Below are 22675 nucleotides of genomic sequence, written 5' to 3'. Positions count from 1 at the left end.
AAAAAAATACATTCTTTTATTAGAATATTTCTAAATGAATATTTAGTTGTTGTTTTTTTAAAATTTATTTTGTTTGCTGTTTGCGACGTGAAGAAAATAGGACCTTATTAATCTATCATGCAGTACTTCCCTTTGCCTGCAGAGGGCGGAGTTACAGCGTGTTTATTTAACTTTACAACTTCTTACTACTAAATGTGGGCCAGGAAGGATAATAAAACTGCATTTCAGCTGAGTTTATTCCCACATTGATGAAAATAAAAGAAATACACACAAAAAGTGTAAAAACGCAATCCGAACAATGTTGACGTTCAGATCAGTCCCATTTGCGTTTCCGGCGTTTGCATGTCATCTTTCTCTGTTGTCCTGCTCTGGGTGCTCATCATCTTCCTAAGAAAACATCTGCCAATCAACAACAATTAATGTTGCCGTGTTAGCGTTAAATTGAGCTTAATTGGAAATAAAAATCTACCACGAAAGATATTTGTCGTCGATCTCACCCGTTCCTCCAGAGGGCGCACATGCGCGGTGGGCAGGGCTGCGGCTGCCTGTCACAGTCCTCCACAGAGTCAGGAAGTGGGACGTGGCTGGTCTCTGGCAGCAGCGAGCACAAAGCGCAGCCTATGATTGGTCCACTGCTGTACACCACCATCGCAGCCAATGAGATCGCTCCTCCGGGACTCTGGGGCACAAAAGCGTTCACCAGGCAGCCGAGCCGGAAACAGAGGTTGACCAATGAGACGCAGCGCTGCCTGAGTCACAGAGACATGGTCAAGTCATTACACAACTGTCTGTGTTCAGACCATACGAGTGTCGTTGTTGTTGTTGTTGTGTACCTGACCACAGTGGGGAACAGTTCAATGCTGTACAGTGTGGAGATAAAGATGGCGGCGAGGATGCAGAGTTTTCCCAGCAGGGCCGAAGTCATCACCAGCACTGGCGCCACTGCATGGACACACGGATGTCAGGACCGTCTGTACCAGCGCTGGTCCGCTCAACCAGTCATTACCAACCATCACCAGGATGAACCAGCTAGTGCTAGTTATCACCGTGTAGTCTGAACCAGGCTCTTAGTTATTACTAATTACGAGTTTTTACTAGTTATTCGTTATTAGTAGGTATTATTGTTATTGCTCGTCAATTACCGTCTGAACCAGGCTGTATTAGTTAGTACGAGTCATTAACGGTCTATTTGTTATTACAGGTAATTTATATTCTATATTTATATCTAGTCATTTATAGTATATGTTATTACTAGTCATTTACAGTCTATTTGTTATTGCTAGTCCTTTGTTAGTTCTAGTCATTTACAGTCTATTTGTTATTGCTAGTCCTTTGTTAGTTCTAGTCATTTACAGCCTATATTTATTACTATTCATTTATTACTAGTCATTTACAGCCTATATTTATTACTATTCATTTGTTATTACTAGTCATTTACAGCCTATATTTATTACTATTCATTTGTTATTACTAGTCATTTACAGCCTATATTTATTACTATTTATTTGTTATTACTAGTCATTTACAGCCTATATTTATTACTATTCATTTGTTATTACTAGTCATTTACAGCCTATATTACTAGTCATTTGTTATTACTAGTCATTTACGGTCTATATTTGTTATTACTAGTCTGCAGTACTCCACCAGTCTGCTCTGAAGTGAGTGCAGAAAGTTCCAGACATCCTCGGCTCACCGTCATATCTGGACAGCAGCAACGACACGAAGCAGGCGGCGCCGCTCAGCAGCAGGGCGAGCATGCTGATTGGCCGGCGTCCCAGACCAACCAACGGGACGAGCAGGCAGGGAGCCTCTGACAGGCCGGAGAAGAACTGGGCGGAGTAAACGCCAACGCCGAACGAGCCGATGTTCATGCAAATCCCAAAGTACGTCAGTGCAGATGCAGCACTGCAGAAAGACAATTATAAAATGTAATGGAAATGTACATCGGTTCAAATATACAAGGCAAAATCAGCTAGTTGGATATGTTTTAAAAAAATCATGACGTTTAAAAAAAAATACAATGTCTGTGTGTCTGTGTCTGTGTCTGTGTTTTCACCCGTACCTCAGATAGCTCATGATAAACAGCCTCAGCAGCACAGTGGGGTGTCTCAGGTTTGTGATGTCACAGGGGGCGTGGCCTGCCTCAGGTGTCTGCTCCTGGGCCTCGCCAGCTTTCTGCTGGTCGGACCAGGCCGAGTCTAGCAGCTACACACACACACACACATATGTCACAGTGTTGTTTCAGTTTGTCAACAATGGCACGGCTGTCTGTGTTGTTTACCAGGTCGAGACATTGTTTGTCTGCATGGCTGTTGCTACGGTAACCATCCAACACTTCCATCTTTCTTTTCAGCAGCAGCCAGCGCGGAGACTCTGGGATGGAGCTGTGAGGAGACAAACACGTGAGCACCTCTGAGGGATGGAAGGTGGCGCTGTTGAGCGGGTGTGGCGGCGTACAGGTAGAGTGGCAGGCACACCAGCTGGGGCACCGCCATGGTCAGGTGCAGGTGGGTCCAGGTGGGGCTGAGCCAGGCCAGCGGGGCTCCGCCCATCGTGCCCAGGCTGAAGCAGAAGGGCAGGAAGGCCGGCGGCCACAGGCGGGCGGAGGGAGGCGTCCACTCCACGGCTGCAACACAACGCCACACACAGGTCACCTGATCGCCCCAACCAACCGGCGCCTTTCAGAATCAAAGCAGTCGATGAGAGCAGCTCGTCAATATGTAATCAGGTGAGATTTAGAAGTTTTGTTTTTGGTTGCTGTTGTGGTTTCTTGCACGTTTGTAATGTTTAAGGTTAATTTGCAGATGTGATTTTATTCTTTATTTGTGTTTTCTGGTTCTGGAGCATTTTTTTTTTGGGCCCTTATAGAAGTGGTGATATTAGTTTTTTAACTTGTGCTCATATATTGGGTTTTTTTTGTGTCTCTTTGGTATTTTATAAGTCAATTTTTGCACGTTTGTGGTGTTTTATGACTTCGTATCTGTTTTGAGTCTTATTATGGTCATTTTTGGATGTGTGGTAAATTGTGTCTTATTTTAGTTGAGTGTTTGTTGTCATGGTGATTTTAATGTTATACATTTTTTGTCGTTTATTTGTTGTTATCCATGTTTTTCTGGTTTGTTTGCGTTTCAGTTTGTGGTGATTTATGTCTTATTGCCTTTTGTTTACAACTCCATATGTATACAGTTAAAAAAGATGAATATGAGTTTGCGCCTCATGTGTTTCATGTGTTTACGCTGAAAATTCCAGCTGAACTTTGTGTTCAGACCTCAGGAAAACCGAGAAAAATGTTTGGCGTGTCTGCACAGAGCTTAGTGGGGTCAGAGTTCAGCACGCTGCTGGAGTCCATCCTGATTCATTATCATCAGTCTGCTCGCTCAGATTATGTCCAACCAAAGTTGGCGTGCAGCGGCTCGGTTCACAGAGATCAACCAATAACACTGAGAGCTTCATTTTGTTCAAGCTGTCGTTTTATGCATTTGATTGTTTTGTTCGACTGAATGATGTGACGGTTGTAAATGGGCTCTCACCCAGACTGAAGGCGCAGATGTTGATGCAGCAGCAGCAGACACCCGTCAGGCAGCGCACGGCGAGGAAGAGGAGCAGCTGAGGAAGGATGGCGGGCACCAGGGCACACACTGCGTGCACGCAGACGCACACCAGGAGCACCGGGCGCTTCCCATACCTGCAGCAGCCAATCGCAGACAAGGTATCGGTGTGACATCACAACAACAACAACAACAACAGCTGAAGTGTGTTTGTGTTACCTGTCTGAGATAGCTCCGCCCACCAGAGATCCCAGCAGCAGACCCACTGAGAAGGAAGTCTGACTGTAACACAGCGAGTCGGTCCAACCACACACTGACTGACACACACACACACACACACACACACACACACACACACACACACACACACACACACACACACACACACACCAACCAGTCAATCAATGCACAGATACACAACATGCAAGCACTGAGCATATTTCCTTTTCCAACAATGACACTTGAGAAGCTCATACTACATATGTATGGTAGTAGGTGGGACAACCTTCTGCTTGGTCAGCGATTACAGATCATCAGGCTGAACACAGTCTCTGACTAAACCTCCACAAATATAGAAATAATTTACAAACTCAGCAAACCGACGTCTCCTGAGTGAAAGTTGTTTTGTCGTCCCAAAGCCCCAAATCATAAATGTTTATTTTGTTAAATCTATCGCAACTTTTGGGGTATTTTATCTTACAAGAAAACCTGAGATAAAGTCTTATTGTTGTTATGTGATGAATCATTGAACATTTCTTATAAAAATGTCTTGGTTACCTGCAATTCTTACTTAAAAGATCATAGTTTGCACGAAGAGCTTTATTCTCTACATCAAGTTTTGTTTTCAAATGAAAATTTCATTTATACTTAATACTTAATATTACAACTTTTTCTTTCTCTGTTAAAACATCTTTTTTTTTTTTTTTTTTACTGACGACAACCTCATGTTAAGTCTTCCATGAAAATGTCACATGAAAGTGTTGTTTTCAGCCTGACTCCAGACTAGGCTAAATTATGGTAAACTAAATTGTACCCAGCTCAGTACAAGTACAGGAGAAGCATGTGTTATGTAAAAGATTAATCAAAGACAAAAACGTGGCCCATGCTGCATTACTTTACATACAGTCAGCTCCTTAGTCTTTCCTAACCTGGGTTGATACTGTGGCAGACACCCGCAGAGCCTGTTTATGTTTTACTGGAAGTTAAGAAAGACAGTTACGTCTTCAGGTTTTATATTGACATCATGTTAATGACATACTTGTGTGTTATAATACGCCTCATTTTCACACACAATGGTGGCAATTGCTTGATTCCTTATGAAAGAAGCATTAAAAGCAGCTGGTGATTGCTCTGTTAAAACAAAATGGACCAAGTTTTGTGTACAAACAATTTAATTTATTTCATTTCTGTTTCTGTCTGTGGGTTAAAAGCTTTTACAAATTTGAGTGACGAAGTGACTTTAGTAGCCTTTAAAAACATATAATTAAATTAATCTGAATTTTCCTGAGGCTGTGTCACAAATTGCCTTTATGCATTTGTCAGTTATCTATCTGTCTCGGACACGATCTAAAATGTGACATTTCAGAGTTTTACATCTAGAATTCCTATATCTGAAAACAAATACATGAATAATTATAATCAAAAAAAATTTAAAGATTAAAAATCTATTATTTATACAAATAATCCAGCAAATTGAATAAATATTATGGTTTATAAATCTTATTTATTATTTACAAACGTTGCTGTATTGCGTCACTCACGTCTCGGCTCCCGCCCTCCGTGCTCCTCCAATCAGCGTCGCCCTCTGAAACTTCCCCGGCTTCTGATTGGTTGCCGGTGCCGGTGCCGTTGTCATGGCGACACGTCTCGATGGCTACCGCGGCCGCGAAGACGTCGAGGAAGAAGAGGAAGGAGGTGAAGAAGAAGACAAGGGAGAGGCGGCAGTAGACGGACAGCTGCAGCGGAGACACGGAGGCCGGCCGGAGGTCCGACACGAGCCGCTGCATAACGGCGGTGCCAGAGAGAGTTGGAGGAGTTGAGCAGAGCAGGAGGAAGACGTCGCTCCGCGCCTTGTTTTTGTTCATATGAGAGCCGGACAGCTGCTACTGTCAGCGGAGGGATGATTTACCACATTCAGAAAGAACCCCAGACACTTTCTCCGCCTTTAACTCCTCTTAAGGGCCAGAAGGAGGGGACTGACCCGGGGGGCCGGGGCGACACTGACCCCTGGTGGTCAGAGGAGGTATGCTCACTGGTCGGGGACAGAAGAGTTATTATCAGAAGGGAAGAAGAAAGAAAGAATAAATGGTAGAAAATAGGAAGACATTAAGTTATGTAAAGACAGGGTGGACAAAAGAGCAAAATTACAAAATAAGGGAAGAAAGGACGGTGGTCAAAAGAAGGAAAGACAACAATGTTGAGACTGAACTTCACATGAACGAGAGGTTTGCGTTTCCAGAAGAAAATGCAAGTGTGAATGCTGAAGCTGAATAAAGCTAAAAAATTTCCTCTGAAACATTTTGTGTGCCTGCCTCTTGCTTCCAACATCTCGGCTGATCTCCTTCATCCTCCATCATCCTCCTTCATCCTCCATCATGGGCTTTCTCTTCTCTCATCTCCTCCGTGACGCCTCTCCCATCCGCTTTGTATGGGACATTTTTCTGTAGTTTTTTGTGATTTATTCAGAAACGGTTCAAGATATAATAAGCAAACAGCAATACAGAAATATCCTGAAAAAGCTGCACGTTTTGATATTTAAATGGTTCAAATTGGTAAAAGATTGTAGGAGAAGCACGTCACCAAATAATAAGTCATATTAATCGTAATAATAATAAAGATGGAGGCGATATAGGCACAGAGGTTTCGATGGAAAAGGGTTAAGAATGATAGAGGGAATGTAGGAGGGAGGAGAGAATGGGGGACGGGACTTCAAGACAAATCTAGTAATAGAGAAGGGAAAGAAGAAGGGCGTTAGGATCAGTAAAGAAGCAATGAAGAAGGTAAGGAAGGAAAGAAAAAGTAGGAAAATATAAGAAGTAAGGGTAAAGAAAGTCAGGATGGAAAGGGCCAAATGTAAGGAGCGAGAGAAAAAGAAAAGAAGAAGCTTGGAAATGAATAAAGGAGGTGAGAAAGTTATAAAGAAGCTCGGTTTGTGATCAAGGTCAAAGTGAGAAAGAGTTTATAGAAGCAGACTTGGGCTGGGAAGTTCTCAGGTTTGAATCCCACAGGTCAGCGCTGTGGCTCTCAGAGCAATGACCTTTGACCCCCGCTGCTCGGGCATCATTTCCTGAAGGAAATCAAAACAGAAGAAAGGAAACAGAAACATTGTTTGTATCACATTTATTTGATGAATCCAGTCAACAATTTCTCACTTTTATAAACACAGCTGAAGAAAAATGTACAAACTCGACGTAAACACAAAAGTCTGGAAGTATCCGCAGGCCTCGCTGGGTCTGGCGGCGTCCCATCATGCTTTGCTGCTGCCGCCGTGAGGCTGGACCCCCGTGAACGCCGTGGCGACGACGGAGGGCGGCACGGCGCAAGCGGCCGTCATGCTCTGCAGGCCGGCGAGCAGACAGCGCCAGCTGAAGCGCAGCGCCTTGCCCACATTCTGCACCACAGAGGAAGATCAGTGTTGTTGTTGATCAGTGTTTATCAAAGAGTAAACAAACAAACAAAGTGTGTTCCTGTTCACAACGTGTCAGGCAGCGGTGGGAGAAACTTTACTTTGTCAGAGTTTATCGGGGCGATAACGTGCTGGCTCAAAGTTCAAACTGAGTCAATGTTTACGGCACCAGAACTCAACACGTCAACACAAACTGTGATTGGTTCCTGTTTTGTTTATATAAGAAATATTCTGTTTTCAGACTCCCTCCTACTTCTCATTTTAAATTCATTCATTTATCTATTTATTTTTAATATATGGCTGGAGTTTTATTTTCATAATGATCCATTTTTCAAACATATTTCAGTGAATCATTAAAAATGTACTTATAAATATATTTATATTTTATATATAATTAATGCCGATTACATTTCAGCTATTCTGAAAGAAAAGATTAATACAAAGATATACAAATATAATCTACATTTCTGCACATTTCATTCTTTACTTAGATTTTTATTGTCAGATTTTGTTAAGTTTTCTTTATTTACTGTAAAATGTCTATATGAAAGATATATTTAAAATATATTGGTCCTACTTAAATAATTGTTTTTATTTTAATTAGTCGTTATAGTCTGTGTAGAGTGTCATTCATGTTAATTACATTATTTTCATGTAAAATATCAGATTTCTGTTTATTTGGATTAGTTTTGCATGATATTCACGTTTTTATTGACACGATCGACAAGATCAGTTAAAAGTTTGTCGTGTCTGCAGAGGAATCCTTTTCATATCCTACCTTCCTGTACTTCTTATACTTCTTTTTCTTCTTCTCTCGCTTCTTCTCTTTCCTCCTCTTCCTCTCCTCTGCCGTCTCCTCCTCCTCCTCCTCCACCTCCTCGATCAGAGGTTCGTATTTATCCGGCAGCACGCAGAAATAAACGTCTTTGGAGGTTTTGTGTCTGGAGTCTGGAGGAGCTCTGTCCTCCTCCGGGTCTATCTCTCCCATCCCCTCGCTGCTCCTCGTCTGCTTTCCTCCTCTTTTCTTTCAGGCAGTCGGACCTTTGGAGTGAGGAGGAGTCAGACTTTATTAGAGCCCGGAGCTCTCGGGAAGCTCTGAGCTCGGACATGAAGCAGGATTACTGGAAGAATGTGGAGTTTTTTTTTAGTTTTTTTTAGTTTTGACTTACCTGGAATTTGAAGCAGCTTTTTTTGATTCCCTGTTGTTTGTTTTTTTTTTAGAATAAACAGTGAAGTTTCCCAGAGTCAACACAAGGAACGAGAACAAAACGTGTCAAACCGCTCAGAGCAATTTCTAGAGTGTCGTCACTTTTCTTTCTTTCCTTCTGTCACCTTGAAGTTATGAAATTCTCCCTGGAGATGAATCTGGACCGTCGGTTATCACATCTCCTCGGGTCGTCTCCCATGATTGTCGGCAAGAAACACACCCGTCTGCTGCTCTGTAGTGTCCTGTATGGAACCGTGTGTGTGTGTGTGTGTGTGTGTGTTCGACTAATCTTTAACCTGAAGTGGCAGAAGCCCCGCCTCAAAGTACCAAAAGTTCAGGAACTCAAACCCTGTCAGGACATTTAACATCACTTCTTTTTATGGATTTGTTGTGTCTAAGTTACCGACTCGTTTTGATTTTGGAAAGCTTCCCCTGAACACTGGGAATTTCTCTCCTTTGTCTTCTGGTTTGTAATCTGGAAAGTCCGGCTGAGGGTTTGTGAACTCTGACTTCACGTGTTGGTTTGTTTGACTCTTGTTAGTCTTGATTTTAAACCTCCCATTGAGAACTTGATTGTCCCGACTTGGACCTTGTTGCTTTTCCTTCCCTGCTGCTTGTGGCTCCTGCCAAACATCGTGTCGGTTCTGATTCGGCTCCAATTGATTTTGAATCGAGCCTTTTTGGACCTGACATGTTGGTTTTTTGTTGAGGCGGGACTTTTGATTTCACTCTTGACTTGAGTGTCGTCATCTGAGACCTGCTGGTTGTAACATCTGTTGTGGTCGGATCTCAAACGTTCCCATCACGAATAAAACCTTTTGGACTTCAGTTCCACTCGCTCTTGGCCCCGATGTTGGAGAATCCGCATGCCTTTCTTGTAAGAGACTTAGATGTTATTGGTTGGAAGCTCAGGAGTCAGACAGAAAACCCGAGGCACCTCGTGTTTACCTTTCCTCTCTCTTCTGTCTTTCAGTCGGGCAGTAATAAGAGGAGCTCTGTTCAGCAGAAGGACCCCGAGGCAGAAAACATGGAGAGACTGAGAGGATTACTGAGGAAAAACAATAATAGTCATTTAAAGTTTTGTTCTGTTCTGTGTCTCTTTTTCTTCTGGGTTTATTAGTGGATCTTAACCAACATGTACCTCAGGTAGAAAATAATGTAAACGACTGAAAGCTTTCCTTTAATGTTACTTATTTCATGAATTATTGCTGTCGAACATAGAATGCCTTTGAAAAACAAACAAGAAACCTACAAAATAAATACATTCTGCACGATATTCAGAAACATCTAGACATCTTCCACATGCATTGAGCTATAGGACAAAACTATATCACATTAATGTTAGTTTTGTCCTGGTTTCAGTTAATAGTTCTACATTTCTGTGTCTGTCGGGAGGTAGTGTGTCGCTCAGTGGGGATCTTTGCATCTCGACATCCTGATGAACTTTGACCCTGAAGAAACACAAAGGAAGAAGTGAGAAAAACGTGTAAGTGACTTCTCATCTAAAGCAATGGTCTTCCGCAAATGATTCCATATTTCCTGTTTCAAAGCCGTCCGTTCAGACTAAACTCCTTTTGAAAAACATCACATACATAACTTATCCAGTTTAAGACCACGTATAAAGGACATTTTGCCTGAAGCGTGCACGCACGCACGCACGCACGCACGCACACACACACACACACACACTTACACCTCCTGGCTATCTGAAACATCATGTCACATTCTGTTCTGAAACGTGTCGCTCTGTGAGGAAGTGGGCGTCGGGTGTGTGCTTCTGTGTGTGTTTTGTGTCACATTGTGTGCCGAGTGTTAAACATGATTTTGGTCTTGGTGGTTTCGATTCGCTCAGCCGATAGTTTCATTTGTGTTGACTGTCCTGAAACTCTCAAAATGACCGACTCCTCCTGCGCTGCATCGTAAAGTGTCCTCACTCAGCAGCAAGACAAGTTAAAAGAGCGCCAAGGTTTAGGTCTGATCCAGAGTCCAGACTCGCGAGTCGTAAATCAGTTCTGAGGTCAAAGACGTTAGAAATCATCTGACAACATTAAACTCATGAAGGTTGAAAAAAAGCCTCTTGAACCAGGCCCCTACAGCAAAGAAAGAGTCCAAAGTCTCAAGTTATCACCCAAATTTAGGCCCCAAAATAATCAGCATCACCTGAGTCCTGCAACTAAATAAGATCAGTTCGACCCACAATAAAGGCTGACGAGCCTTAACCAACATGTCGTCAGGTCCAGAACAATGAGGCCAAGATAACACCTGATAAACCAGCAAACCCCCAGAATTCTAACAAGAGGCCATTAAAGCTCCAAGACAGCTGACAAGTTCCAGAAGATTATCAAGTCGGGAATCTCTTCACAACAATAACAACCCCAAAACAACAGCAACATCCGATGACACCCAGCATGGCCCAGTTCGTGGTGTAAGACGAGACCAACAGCTGAAAGATTCCACAAAAGGCAAAAATGCTCAAATCCTAAACCCACGAAAAAACCAGTAAGACTGACACCAAGTCCAAAGAGAGGTGACTGGCGTCCAGAGGGGCAAGAATTAAAACATCTGCGAACAACTTCCAAAGACTTCTCTGATTCTTTACCCTCAAGACCCAATTCAGACCCAAAGACCAGACCATCCAGTCTCAAACCAGTTCCAGGGATGAGACTATTTCACTCATGTAGTTTGACTCTGATTCATCCCTGGATTAACAAAGTCGTAATTATGATGATGGATTGCAATGCAGGATGCACTGAGAACTGATGAGCCATTAAAAACACGTTTTGTTGACCGTCCAACACAAGTCTTGTTCTTGTCTTGTGTCGAGGAGGAACTTGTTTCTTACGTTTCCATTGGGCAAAGTAACAGTCAGGCTGGTGGACGTATTGATGCTCAGGTCCATCTTCCTCTTGCAGAGGTAATAAAACTCCACACACTCGGAGAGCGTCTTCGTCTTCACCTGAACAAACAATAAACCACAAAACAGGACAGTTGAGAGATCCGGAGGACTCAGCAGGGGGCGCTGCAGAGGGACAGAGGTTTACACTCACAGCCTTCTGGACCATACTGAAGTTTTTCTGGTGGAGTTGCACTGATTTAACCAGCAACCTTTTCTCTGCTACACTCCAGCAAACTCCTAGAAAATACAGTGATATCGTATGGTTCAGTTTCTGTGTTGTGGAGGAAGTAATGTGGAGGAATGGAAGGAGTGAGAGCTGACCGGTGGGACGATTGCTGGACAGCAGCTTCTCCGTCGTCAGCTGGAGGGACAAACAGATGAGTCAGCTCAACGGAGACTTGGAATTTCCAAAATGATAACAATTTGCTGGTAAGAATTTACCAGAAAGTCTCCTTTGCATTCTGAGAGGACATGGAGGGTGTAGTCCGGGCTGGCCCCGCCCCCTGCCACCACGCTAGACCTCACCATCCTCAGCAATGCCTCAACTGGACAATAACATGGCAATCATTAAAGCAGCCGGACGCGGCCGGTCGGTAGGCGTGTCTTTGTGTACCTCTTTGTTGAGTGGTGAGCTGCTCCAGCTCGGCCCATGGCGTCCACAGCAGAAGTGCATTGTGGGAGTCAAAGCAAGTTTGTTTCTTGGGTCGCAGCAGCGGGATGTTGGCCTGGAAGCCCGGCCCGACGTTTATCCGTCTATGAAGGATAAGATGCAAGACCAAGAGTCCAAAGTGAGGGTCAAAGGTCCGACAGCCAAAATGACCGACAGCTCCACGTTATGAGGACTTTAAGACCAAAACAAACGATTTGATTAAACTTGAACGTACGGCTTGAGGAATCTAGTTGTTAGTGTTCCAGGTGGAGGACTGGCGGTGTTCACGCCAACGTCTCCGAATCCATCTACCAATCAGAGGCCTGGCTTTAAATTGAGTCCGATCAAAAAAAGAAACCAACCTGAAGGATGCTTGACTCACTGTGAAGCTTAACAGTCTGAACTCTCTTTCGCCTCCTGGTGGTGAGGGTGCAGAACAGCCCGGCTCCAGATCTTAGGGGGGACAACATGAGAGGAGGGATGTAGTGACCGCCGTCACTGCCCTTGTTGCCAAGTCTTCCCTCCTCTTCCTCCTCCTCTTCGTCCAGCCGCATCAGGCTGCGGTAGAGAGCTCCGCCTCCAGTTGTGCTGCCCTTCTTGTGACCACGCCTCCAAGCCTTGGACGTGCCGCGTGATTGGACAGGCACAGTGACTGGCATCACCACTGAGGCGGCGCATTTATTTGATGTTGATGGATTCTGAACGACAAAACAAAAGAATATTTCTGCAAAATAACGACAAGGAAGCAGCAAATCCCTCACATGATCGATGACATCTGGAACTCCTCACTTGTGGACGCCCTTCAGCTGTCACTCTGAAAGTTACAATTACACTAAACTCTTGTTTACTGGAAAATTAATGAGAATGGCCTCCACTACAAGCTAAGCTCTTAGCATTAGTAAAATGTATAATGCTCAATGAGCGAAATGTTGTCATCAGATTTCTGAGATGATGTAACCTGGACCAAGCTGATCTACATATGATAAATGTGAGGAATTATACCTTTTTTAACCAGGTATTCCTGTGAGAACGCATGTGACCGTTTAAGGCCGGCAGGCTCCTGAAGTCCCGTTTACACACCACACACAGCAACCTGCAACACACACACACACACACACACACACACACACACACACACACACACACACACACACACACACACACACACACACACACACACACACACACACACACACACACACACGCACACTATAAAGAAAACAATGTGGTACAATTGTCGTTATCACAGCAATGTCCTCATCACTTGGGTCACCTGGAGTCCAGGACCTCAGTGCTGCTTTCAGGTTTCACCAGCTTCATCTGAAAATGTCCAGAAAACATCAGATCAGTACATGTGATTATCTATTAAATTATTGATTTCACCATTTAGTCATAACTTTAATCATAACCTGGAACGTAGTTGTCTCAAAATAATGAGTATTTGTGCATACATTGTCTCGGGCTGCATGGTGGCATGGCGTAGAGGTGCGCAGAAAATGATGGTGGGTTTGGATGTGGGCCAGGCCATTGATGTGAGCTTAAGAACCTACCCAGATGGTGTCTGGCACTGCTCCTCCGCTGCTCTCCTCTCTCTGGTTGAGTCTGACATCTCGTCCCTGCTGAGAGAAGTCGTCCTCCAACAGACCAGTGGAGCTGAGGAGGCCTGACGGGTGATGGTTCGACTCCGGGTGCACTGGGAAGGAGCTGGTCTGCTGCTGCAGGAGTTGCTGATGAGACTCCATCGGAGAGTAGCTGAAGGTTTGCTGACTGTGGAAGACTGGCCCGTCGGCCCTGTGAGGACCGGCACTGAGGAGAGTGGAGGTTGACGGATAATGAGGACTTGGACCAGGGGTTGTTGGGCTATAAAATGGTTGTGGTGCATCATTAAAATAGTGGATGTCTGGTAGGTCCTCCATGGAGCTCCATCCTCCCAGGGGTACTCCTTCAGACATGGAGCTCAGTGGAGAGCAACGGAGCTGCGGTTGGGTCAGCTCCAGAGCTCCCCAGGTGTTCTGAGCGTGACCAGGTACAAGGTGCTCGAAGTGTGTGTGAGTATTGTAGGGCGACTGTGCACTTTCATCCAGGAGGACTGAAGTCTGGTTCTGGATCAGATCAGGGACAATCAGAACATCAGATCAGAACCAATCAACCAGAATGTGCAGGAGAAAGGTGGTGGCCTTACCTGGAATGGTAATTCATCCCCATTGAGGAGACAAGGGAGTCCAGGTCCGTCCCAGTCTGGATGATTGAAATCTGTACTGGGATTACTGCCAAAGAGGAGGTCCTGGGGAAGGGGTGGGATTTGAGAGGGAGTCACCTCGGGGTGGGGGAAGTCAAACACGTTCTCCTGGGACAGGTGGACAAGGTGGAGGGGGGTTCCCTGAGAACGTGCTCGCTGGGGGGAGTTTACCTGAGGAGCTGGCAGGTGAGAGGTGGTCACCTGGTAATGTGGGAGGTAGGCGGAGCTCATTTGAGGGTGGGGGAGGTGAGGGGAGGACATCTGAGGGTGGGGGAGGTGAGGGGAGGACATCTGAGGGTGGGGGAGGTGAGGGGAGGTCATGTGAGGGTGGGGGAGGTGAGGGGAGGTTTGAAGAGGTGAGTGCATGAAAGGAGGTGGCTGCGCCTGGTAGGAGTGTTGCATGATGGGGGGAGGAGGAGAGAACGTGGAAAAGGTGTCCGACATGTTGTCACACACATGTAAGTTATCTAATTACCCAGCAAGTTGCGTTTCACCTGGGTGTGGTCGTCATGGAAACCTGCGGAGTCCAATTGGTTAGTTGTCATCATCGGAACTCAAACTGTCAAAAAGCTGAATGAGTGAAAAATCCATGAGATGTTGTGTTTGTGTTTCCCCAAGTTACAGATTAAACCATGAAGTGAATTTCTTTATGCCGTCGTGTCGATAGTCCTGTCGCCTGCTTTGTTGCCTTTGAAACTAAACTGATCTGATCTTTACATCTGTGATGACACTGAATGAGTCGGTGTGAATATGAGATAAACTTTACGCTCTGCGACTCCTAAAGTGATGACAAAAAACTACATTTCACTTCAAAATTCTGTTCCCTCTGTCTTATTTGTGCGTTTCTTCTGAAAACAGCTGATAAAAAATTTCTTCTTAAATCTGTGGTACTTTATATTATCAGATTTCACAATAAAACCTGATTTGTAGTATTGCAGATGAGTGAAAGTATTCAAAACATCCTGAGTCACAGTTTTTATTCAGCATTTTGTTATATTTTGGAATAAATTGAAAAAGAAACTCACCTGAAACGTCATCGACTCGCTTCGACTGTGTGTGTCGGTGTGTGTCAGTGTGTGTTGTCAGGATGTGGTCATATGTTCTTCCTCTCTCTGATCAATGCGCTGCTTCTTCCCCATGATGACGAATTCACAGGCTGAAGAGACAAAACCACAAAGCCACCTAAGAATGAGACCAATAAGATTTAAACTTTTGCTATAGCTGCATGGATGGATGGTTATTTGAGAAAGAGGCTCTCAAAACAGCCAATCACCTACTGACACTAGTTGCCATGGTGAATCGCGGGGGTGGGGGGTGGGAGTGGGGGCGTATTCAAAAGGTCATTCTACAATTCAAGACACATTTGTCCTTTGACAAGTTTAGTTTGAAGATTGGTTAAGGGACTGAATGTTTTTCAGGATAAATTTTTTTAATTCATAAGGTGAACTACACAATGAAGCTGATGTCAAAATACAGCACACTGCTATTGAGACAGGCCACATAGAAGAGAGGATTTTACAACAAACTGAAAATTGTGTGTTCGATCACAAAGAGAGTCAAAAGAGCTTTTTGGATAAGTTGTTATTCTGTTGTGAAAGTAAGAAATGCATTCATTACAGAATAAACGAATAATACTCGGCTCATTATTTGTATAGTCATTTTTATTGTTTATTTTAAATGTATTGTTTATACTTTGTATTTTTTTCTTTACAATTTACGTGTTTGACCCAGTGTTTTAAATTATACCCAAAAGGTGGAACCTTTGCTGATCAGATTGAAGGAGCGCACAAGTCGGACCCAATATGAAGATGCACACCAGCAGATGCACCATTGTCACTTTCATAATAAATGCATATGTGGAATCCGGTCACCATCATTTGGAAGAACGAGCTCTTATCTTGAAATAAAGAACCGGACATATTTAGACGTCATATCCGTGTCTCGGCTGCACGGTTTTTAGGTGGGTCTCCGTTGTTTTTCTCTTGGATTAAAAGTAATTATAAATGTTTCCGTGAATAAAGTCGGTGTTGTTTGTTTTTTTCGTGTTTTTTCAACCTAAAATGAACAAAAGTTTCGTTGACACCGCGAGGTCTCGGAGAGAAGCTAAAGCTAAGCTAAGTGCGACGGGGTGACGTAGAGGACGTAGAGAGGGAGCGGACGCGTCAGTGACGTCACGCACATCGGTATATATTTTTATTATTTTATGTTTTCAGCAAATTGGTGCTTTTTTAACGTAATCAACATAATATACAGAATTTTACGTGGTTTTTTTTATACATTCAAGATGCTTTTGTGATTTAATGATCAAAAATAATTCCATTGTCGATCGAAATGTGATGTATGTTCTTCTGTGGTTGCAGATGTGTTCAACATGTGGGTATGAAGAAACATGGTGATGTCCCAGCTCAGGAGGTCATTCCTGATTGTCTTGTCTGGAGGTCGGCGAGCATCGTCCACCTGCAGCCAGCTTTTCCAAGATTCTGATGGCGGCGTTGGCGGTCTGGTCCTTCGTTCTCAGTCCACCGACGTGTACCAGAACCTGGCCCTGGAGGACTGGATTGATGCCAATGTGGACCTGCAGCAGCGCCACGTCCTGCTGCTGTGGAGGAACCAGCCCACCGTGGTCATTGGGCGCCACCAGAACCCCTGGACCGAGTGCAACCTGCCGGTGATGAGGACAGCCGGGATCCCGCTGGCACGGCGGCGCAGCGGCGGTGGGACGGTTTACCACGACCTCGGAAACCTCAACTTGACCTTCTTCGCCTCCAAGAAGGCGTACGACCGGCGGAGGAACCTGAAGGTGGTCACCGACGCACTGAGGAGGCTCCGCCCACAACTGGACGTTCACGCCACCGACAGACTCGACATCCTACTGAACGGACACTACAAAATCTCCGGTAGGACGGCGGTCTGAGTACCGGGAGTTTGACCTCCTTACAGCAAGAAAAACATGGTAGAAATAGAAGTTGGGGTAGGGTCAGGGTTATCAGTCATCAGTTTTCTTCTTGTTTCTATTGATGCCGATTGTCTACTTTTTATAGTTCTAGGTTCTTGTTACAGTGACTTTTATCGTAGATACTTCTAACTCGTGGTTGTTTTAGTTTCTATTGTATTTTTGATTCCGTTGTTGGCGTAGTTTCTGTTCTTGTTTCGATCATTTCTGTTTTTGTATTTTAACTCTTGTTTACATTGCTGTTGTTGCTGTTGTTTACAGGCACCGCCTCCCGGTTGTGCCGGATGACCTCCTACCATCACTGCACGCTGCTGCACTCAGCGGATCACTCCGCCCTCTCCAACGTGCTCCGCCCCTCCTGTCCCGGTATCCTCAGCAACGCCACGCCCAGCGTCCCCTCGCCTGTTGCTAACCTGTTAGACCACGCCCCCTCGCTGCAGTGGGAGGAGCTTGTAGAAGGACTGGAGCAGCAGTACAACACTGGTACGTCCAGTTGATGGTGGGGTCGTTGAGGATGGGTTTACTGATGGCTGATGGTGTGATGTTTGTGGTTTCGATCCTCAGAGTTTGGCCTCGGCGCACCATCGGCGCTCGTTGACCCTTCCGACGAGTCTGTGTTTCCCGGGGTCGGCAGCATGGCGGCGGAGCTGCGTGATTGGGACTGGACGTTTGGTAGGACGCCTAAATTCAACTTGGACACTGAGCTCCAGCTGCTGGACGAGCAGACGCAGGTTCGCCGCTCCGCCCGGCTGCAGATGGAGGTGAAGGGCGGGCGGATTGTTTCCTGCCGACTGGACGTCGCGGCTGATTGGCTCCCGGAGCGGCTGAGCGGCGTGCTGAGCGACGTTCTACTCGGAGAGCGGTTCTGTCCGTACCGAGCAGCGGCCGCCGCCTCCATGCTGCTGCGCTCCGAGAGCGGAGCGCTGCACGGGCGACTGAGGAACCTGTGTGACACCGTGGTGACGGCCATGGGATGAGATGAAGTCTGACGCCTCCTGCAGGCCACACGTGTCATTACAACTGAAGACAAGGACTCCAAAATCAATCCTTCACACCTTGTGAGGAACATTTGACGAAAATATCAGCACATTCATTTGTGTAATAAAAGCTTTTCTTTCAGTGTGGTTAATTATTGTCAAAAACAAAACAAAAAATGACAGAAAGTTCAGTTATATGTAACATTTTCTTGTCGGTGAAGATTTTGGACAAATACCCTTTCTGGTAACATTTCAAAGTTAAAGAAGTTAGTTTTTATTGCTTTGACAGAACTACTTCTCTTCCTCCTCTTCATTTTCATCTTGCTCCTCCTCCTCTTCCTCCGCCTCTGCAGTCTTCAGTCTGACTCTTTGGGGATCGTCCTCTCTTCAGTTTCTCCCAGCAGGTAAAAACATTTCAAATCTTTTAAATTAAAACTTAAAATCTTCAAAGAACAAAAGTGCGCTGAAATTCAGTCAGTTGAGTCAAAAATAAATGAAATAATAGTCAACTTTATCTGACTCAAACTAATCCAGAGAGAATAACTGAAACACGTTTACATAGAAACATCAAAAGTCTGATACTAAAATCCATTAAAAGCAGTTTTTTTTATCAATAGATGTCACTTCAACCTGTTAAAATTTTGTTAAAAGTTTTTATTTGAGATCATTAAAATTCTTAACTTAATTGTTTGATTTTTTCTTTTGCTTGATTTCCAGTTGAAACCATGAACATGTTCATTTAGAACAAAATTTAATTTATCCAGCAACAGTTTAGAGACGCCGCTTAAAACCATAAAATTCTTAATCCGCACCATTAAAATTCTCCATTAGTTTCCTGTTTGATTTCCTCCACAAGTCCCGTTTTAGTCTCTTAAAGTACAGAAAATAAAGTCGATATGAAGCAACGTTCTGAAACGACAGATAAAAGCTGGAAAAAGTTTGAACGCGACCTGTTAAAAAAAATAAAACATTTCAATGTTTGGAAAAGAATTTTACGGTTTTCTGAACTTTTAAACAGCTTTCATGGGTGAGTGTTTGTGTGTTTTTATGTTTGTGTGTCTGAATTGTGTGTGTGTGTGTGTGTGTGTGTGTGTGTGTGTGTGTGTGTGTGTGTGTGTGTGTGTGTGTGTGTGTGTGTGTGTGTGTGTGTGTGTGTGTGTGTGTGTGTGTGTGTGTGTGTGTGTGTGTGTGTGTGTGTGTGTGTGTGTGTCTGTGAGACCTGATGAGTGTGAGGAGAATCGAGGTCACTGAAACGTTCCGGAAGCTGCAGTTTTGTGGTTTTACCGTCGCCTCACCCAGAAAGTAGAGACAACCTGCAGACAGCCGCAGCTTCAAACTGACACGCTCACCAACAAACAAAACTTCAAGAAAACGTCTGATTAATTGAGACGATGCACAGCTTTATTAAATGTTTTGTCGAATTAAAGACACCTCTGTGTTTTAAAAAATATATACTACTTTAAAAATCCCAAAGTATTCAGTCAGTCTGTGTTAAATGTTGAACGGTTTTTGTTCACATGACAGGAAGAAGCTCATGACACCACTGAGAGATAAAAGAAGGCGATAAGAGGGAGGAAATCCTGAAATCAAAGAGATTAAAGCAGCTCTCCAATAGAATGACTGCGATTCGTGTTTTGATAAGTTTCGGTAGCTTTAGTCCGGCTAAAGGAAAAACTCAATGAGTGCGGTTTCGTTTTTAGTGCGATGTTGATTAAACTGTGACACATGAAGATGTTTTCCACTTTTCTCAGCACGGAGGAAGAAACTGCATCAAACGTCACTGTTTTAAACGTCTGTCTCTCGCTCTACACATTTGGACGGCGTCGTTCCATTCTTGCTTGAATTCAAGAGAGAAAAGTCGCCTTCGCGGCTCCTAACTTTATAAAACGGTTTTCGTGAGGAAAGCAGCGTCGCTCACATCAGCCTGGTCAACACTCGGGTTCTAAAGAACTTCCCGTCTCCTTCCAGCAGGCGCCATGTTGTCCATCAACGACCCGCAGCTCTGCTACGTCCTGGACGGCTTCCTCGGACTCTACGGAGTCATCATCACCGGCATGTTCATCAAGGAGCGAGTGAGTTGGGAGTCCTCCGGACCAAAGGGCTTCTTCTTGAACGTTCTCGACTCGGGAACCGTTGTTCTTGACCCTGGAGGCGTTTTGAGGGTCGGGGCTTGTTGGTCCTGCTGTTTTTCATCAGGTGTTCACTGATTGTCGTCCCTCTCCTCTGTTCGCAGTTCTTCAAACCCAAAGAGAAGCAGGAGGGCATCTACAGCGTGAGTCTTAGGACACGAGCGTGTTTTGTTCTGGTTTTGGGGTAACTAGCCGTCGCTCAGATCAGTCGGTTCTGACCGGTCCAAATTGTTTATGTGTTCAGGATCTGAGAGGTCAGGACAGTGAAGGCTACGCCCCGCTGATGAGAGACGCCGAGAGGACGCGAGTGAGTGACAGAACAAAGTCGTCATTCATCATCAGGCTGTTGTGAAGTCATTCGGTTCTTTAAAAGAACCACCAGAACCCTAAGAACCGTAAACATCTTGTGCAAATGTTTCTTCTGTGTTTTGATTTGGTAGAACCGCAGGATGGCTGACGACTCCACGTACACTGTAAAAAAAAAAAACTTTCCTTCTTTCAGTCAGAAATCTTTCTGAGTATTTGAGTGTATTTGTGGTGTAACTGTGTTCCTGTTTGCAGGATTTGACCAAACGCACCGACGGAGGATACAGAGAACTTCCCCTCAAAAAAGAGGTGAAACGACCAGACTCACATTTTCTCTTCTTTACTCCTCGACGTGGTTCAAAGAAAATCTTTCCTGTCACGTCTTTATGATTCCTTCATCACTGATCATCTGTTTTTTACAGCGTCACCGGAAGAATGAGCAGGTTTACCAGGTGAGACATCCCCAGGTGACTCATTATTGACCAGCTGGTCCGTGAGTGGGTTGAATGTTTGGTTTATTAATGATTAGTTAACTGGTTGGTGACTTGATTATTTGTCGGTCGGCTAGTTGGTAATTCAGTTATTTGGTTGCATGGTCTGTTCAAGTGTTGGTTGCTTGGTTGACTATTTAGTTGGTCAGCTGGGTTGATTGGTCGGGTGCTTAGTTGATTGATCAGTTAATAATATTTTTGATCAGTTAGTTGGTTGGTTGACTGGTTGGTTGAGTAGTTAGTTGGTTGGTTGGTTGGTTGGTTGACTGGTTGGTTGAGTAGTTAGTTGGTTGGTTGGTTGGTTGGTTGGTTGGTTGGTTTGATGAGCATTTAATTAGGTTATTGGTAGGTCAGTTGTTTTGTCATTCCTTTGGGTAGTTAGTTGGTTGATTGAGTAGTTGGCTGTTGGTTGGTTGGTTGATCAGTTAGCTGGTTGTTGACTGGTTGGTTGAGTACTTAGTTGGTTGGTTGGTTGGTTTGATGAGCATTTCATTAGATGATTGGTAGGTCAGTTGTTTGGTTATTCAGTTGGGTAGTTAGTTGGTTGATTGAGTGGTTGGTTGGTTGGTTGGTTGGTTTGATGAGCATTCAATTAGATGATTGGTAGGTCAGTTGTTTGATCATTCAGTTTGGTAGTTAGTCGGTTGTTTTGGACTGGTTGACTAACTCGTGGTGTGCTGGTTGGATCGTGAGTTAGTTGCTTGGACTAGTTGATGAGTTATTTGGTCGGTTGACTGTTTCATGAGTGACTGATCTGTGTTCTGTTGTTTCAGGGTCTGAGTGCCGCCACCAGAGACACGTATGACTCACTACATATGCAGCCGCTTCCTGCACGCTAACGTTTCAACCAGAACAGAAGAAGTTTCAGGCATCTGGTGTCATTTTACGAAGACAAAAATGAAAGATTGACAACTTTATTGCAGATATTGCAGTCAAAATGTTTAACCTCTAAAGTAAAATAATAGAAAATCATTTTAACATTTTGACTGTTTTGATTTAAAAAGTTAGAACTTAGAACTAATGTTTTCATCCTTACTGAGTATGTTTGTAACATCAGTACACACATAATTATTAGTTATTATATTTGATCCAAATCCGAAACATTTTTGTTCTTTTTTTAAATTGTATTTAATATTGACACATTTTTTTGTCGAGAGGTTGTTTATATTTTAATATCAATAATTAAATGTCAAAACTTCAAATCCACATCCTTTTTCAGAACAACAAAATTACTGTAAAACATTAATGCTTGCCTGGAACTCGAATCAACAGTCGATCAGATCCTTTCTTTCTGATCGTAAAAAAAAAAAAAGCTTTGATGAATGCATTTGGTTAGATAAAGAGGGCTTTCTTTTTTATATCTGAACACAAGCTATACATTTGTACTGTAAAATGTGACTAAACCACTTTGCAGCATCATAACCTTTACTGTTATTATAGTCTTTGTTTTACTGTTATCCTGTATTTCTAAATCCTTGTTAGGTTTGTATTTTAGTACTATACTTATCATGAAGGCATAGTAGACTGAGATTAGACTGTTAGGTCATTCTGATGGTTATTCCTGAGAATTTATGTGTGTGATTTATTTTTTTATGTTTCTCGTCTTTTTTTTAATTTTATTTACGTTTGTCACATTTTCTGTTTAAGTAAAA

At 43.8% G+C, this 22675-nt stretch overlaps 5 protein-coding genes across 9 annotated transcripts; 2 read left to right on the top strand and 3 right to left on the bottom strand.

Moving 5' to 3' along the window:
• Positions 1-219: 219 nt before the first annotated feature.
• Positions 220-5692, bottom strand: LOC308127759 (solute carrier family 22 member 13). Its single transcript, XM_080493064.1, has 10 exons — positions 5312-5692; positions 3771-3868; positions 3534-3688; positions 2461-2629; positions 2285-2387; positions 2066-2208; positions 1697-1908; positions 834-942; positions 498-749; positions 220-399 (listed from the first exon to the last, which is right to left on the bottom strand). Exons 1-10 carry the CDS (start codon positions 5633-5635, stop codon positions 309-311), a joined length of 1656 nt encoding a protein of 551 aa, XP_080349190.1. The 5' UTR covers positions 5636-5692; the 3' UTR covers positions 220-308.
• Positions 5693-6873: 1181 nt separating this feature from the next.
• Positions 6874-8647, bottom strand: LOC308127874 (uncharacterized protein). Of its 3 annotated transcripts, none has more exons than XM_080493258.1 (3): positions 8346-8645; positions 7955-8271; positions 6874-7161 (listed from the first exon to the last, which is right to left on the bottom strand). In XM_080493258.1, exons 2-3 carry the CDS (start codon positions 8162-8164, stop codon positions 7018-7020), a joined length of 354 nt encoding a protein of 117 aa, XP_080349384.1. In that variant the 5' UTR covers positions 8165-8271; positions 8346-8645; the 3' UTR covers positions 6874-7017. The 3 variants fall into 3 exon arrangements, with proteins under 3 accessions (XP_080349384.1, XP_080349385.1, XP_080349386.1); XM_080493259.1 differs by having other exon boundaries at positions 6882-7161; positions 7955-8240; positions 8346-8647; XM_080493260.1 differs by having other exon boundaries at positions 6882-7161; positions 7955-8217; positions 8346-8647.
• LOC308127873 (uncharacterized protein) lies at positions 8376-15278 on the bottom strand. 2 transcript variants are annotated; one of them, XM_080493257.1, is made up of 14 exons: positions 15193-15278; positions 14339-14684; positions 14111-14212; positions 13479-14030; positions 13202-13248; positions 12931-13021; positions 12311-12626; positions 12164-12236; positions 11893-12032; positions 11721-11824; positions 11601-11640; positions 11431-11516; positions 11226-11339; positions 8376-9834 (listed from the first exon to the last, which is right to left on the bottom strand). In XM_080493257.1, exons 2-14 carry the CDS (start codon positions 14609-14611, stop codon positions 9742-9744), a joined length of 2031 nt encoding a protein of 676 aa, XP_080349383.1. In that variant the 5' UTR covers positions 14612-14684; positions 15193-15278; the 3' UTR covers positions 8376-9741. The 2 variants fall into 2 exon arrangements, with proteins under 2 accessions (XP_080349383.1, XP_080349382.1); XM_080493256.1 differs by having other exon boundaries at positions 14111-14684.
• An 812-nt stretch (positions 15279-16090) lies between these two features.
• On the top strand, positions 16091-18238 carry lipt1 (lipoyltransferase 1). 2 transcript variants are annotated; one of them, XM_080492987.1, is made up of 5 exons: positions 16091-16127; positions 16239-16350; positions 16528-17064; positions 17382-17603; positions 17685-18238. In XM_080492987.1, exons 3-5 carry the CDS (start codon positions 16557-16559, stop codon positions 18095-18097), a joined length of 1143 nt encoding a protein of 380 aa, XP_080349113.1. In that variant the 5' UTR covers positions 16091-16127; positions 16239-16350; positions 16528-16556; the 3' UTR covers positions 18098-18238. The 2 variants fall into 2 exon arrangements, with proteins under 2 accessions (XP_080349113.1, XP_080349112.1); XM_080492986.1 differs by lacking the exon at positions 16239-16350.
• On the top strand, positions 18139-22400 carry cd247 (CD247 molecule). The gene is made up of 8 exons (XM_080492988.1): positions 18139-18501; positions 20066-20169; positions 20331-20369; positions 20471-20533; positions 20667-20699; positions 20788-20841; positions 20955-20984; positions 21797-22400. The coding sequence occupies exons 2-8, from the start codon at positions 20074-20076 to the stop codon at positions 21860-21862; spliced, it is 381 nt and encodes a 126-aa protein (XP_080349114.1). The 5' UTR covers positions 18139-18501; positions 20066-20073; the 3' UTR covers positions 21863-22400.
• The last annotated feature ends 275 nt before the right edge of the window (positions 22401-22675 follow it).

This window comes from Lipophrys pholis, assembly GCF_963383615.2.
Source record: "Lipophrys pholis genome assembly, chromosome: 23".
In the NCBI taxonomy this organism is placed as follows: Eukaryota; Metazoa; Chordata; class Actinopteri; order Blenniiformes; family Blenniidae; genus Lipophrys; species Lipophrys pholis.
This window is presented reverse-complemented; position numbering and strand designations above follow the sequence as displayed.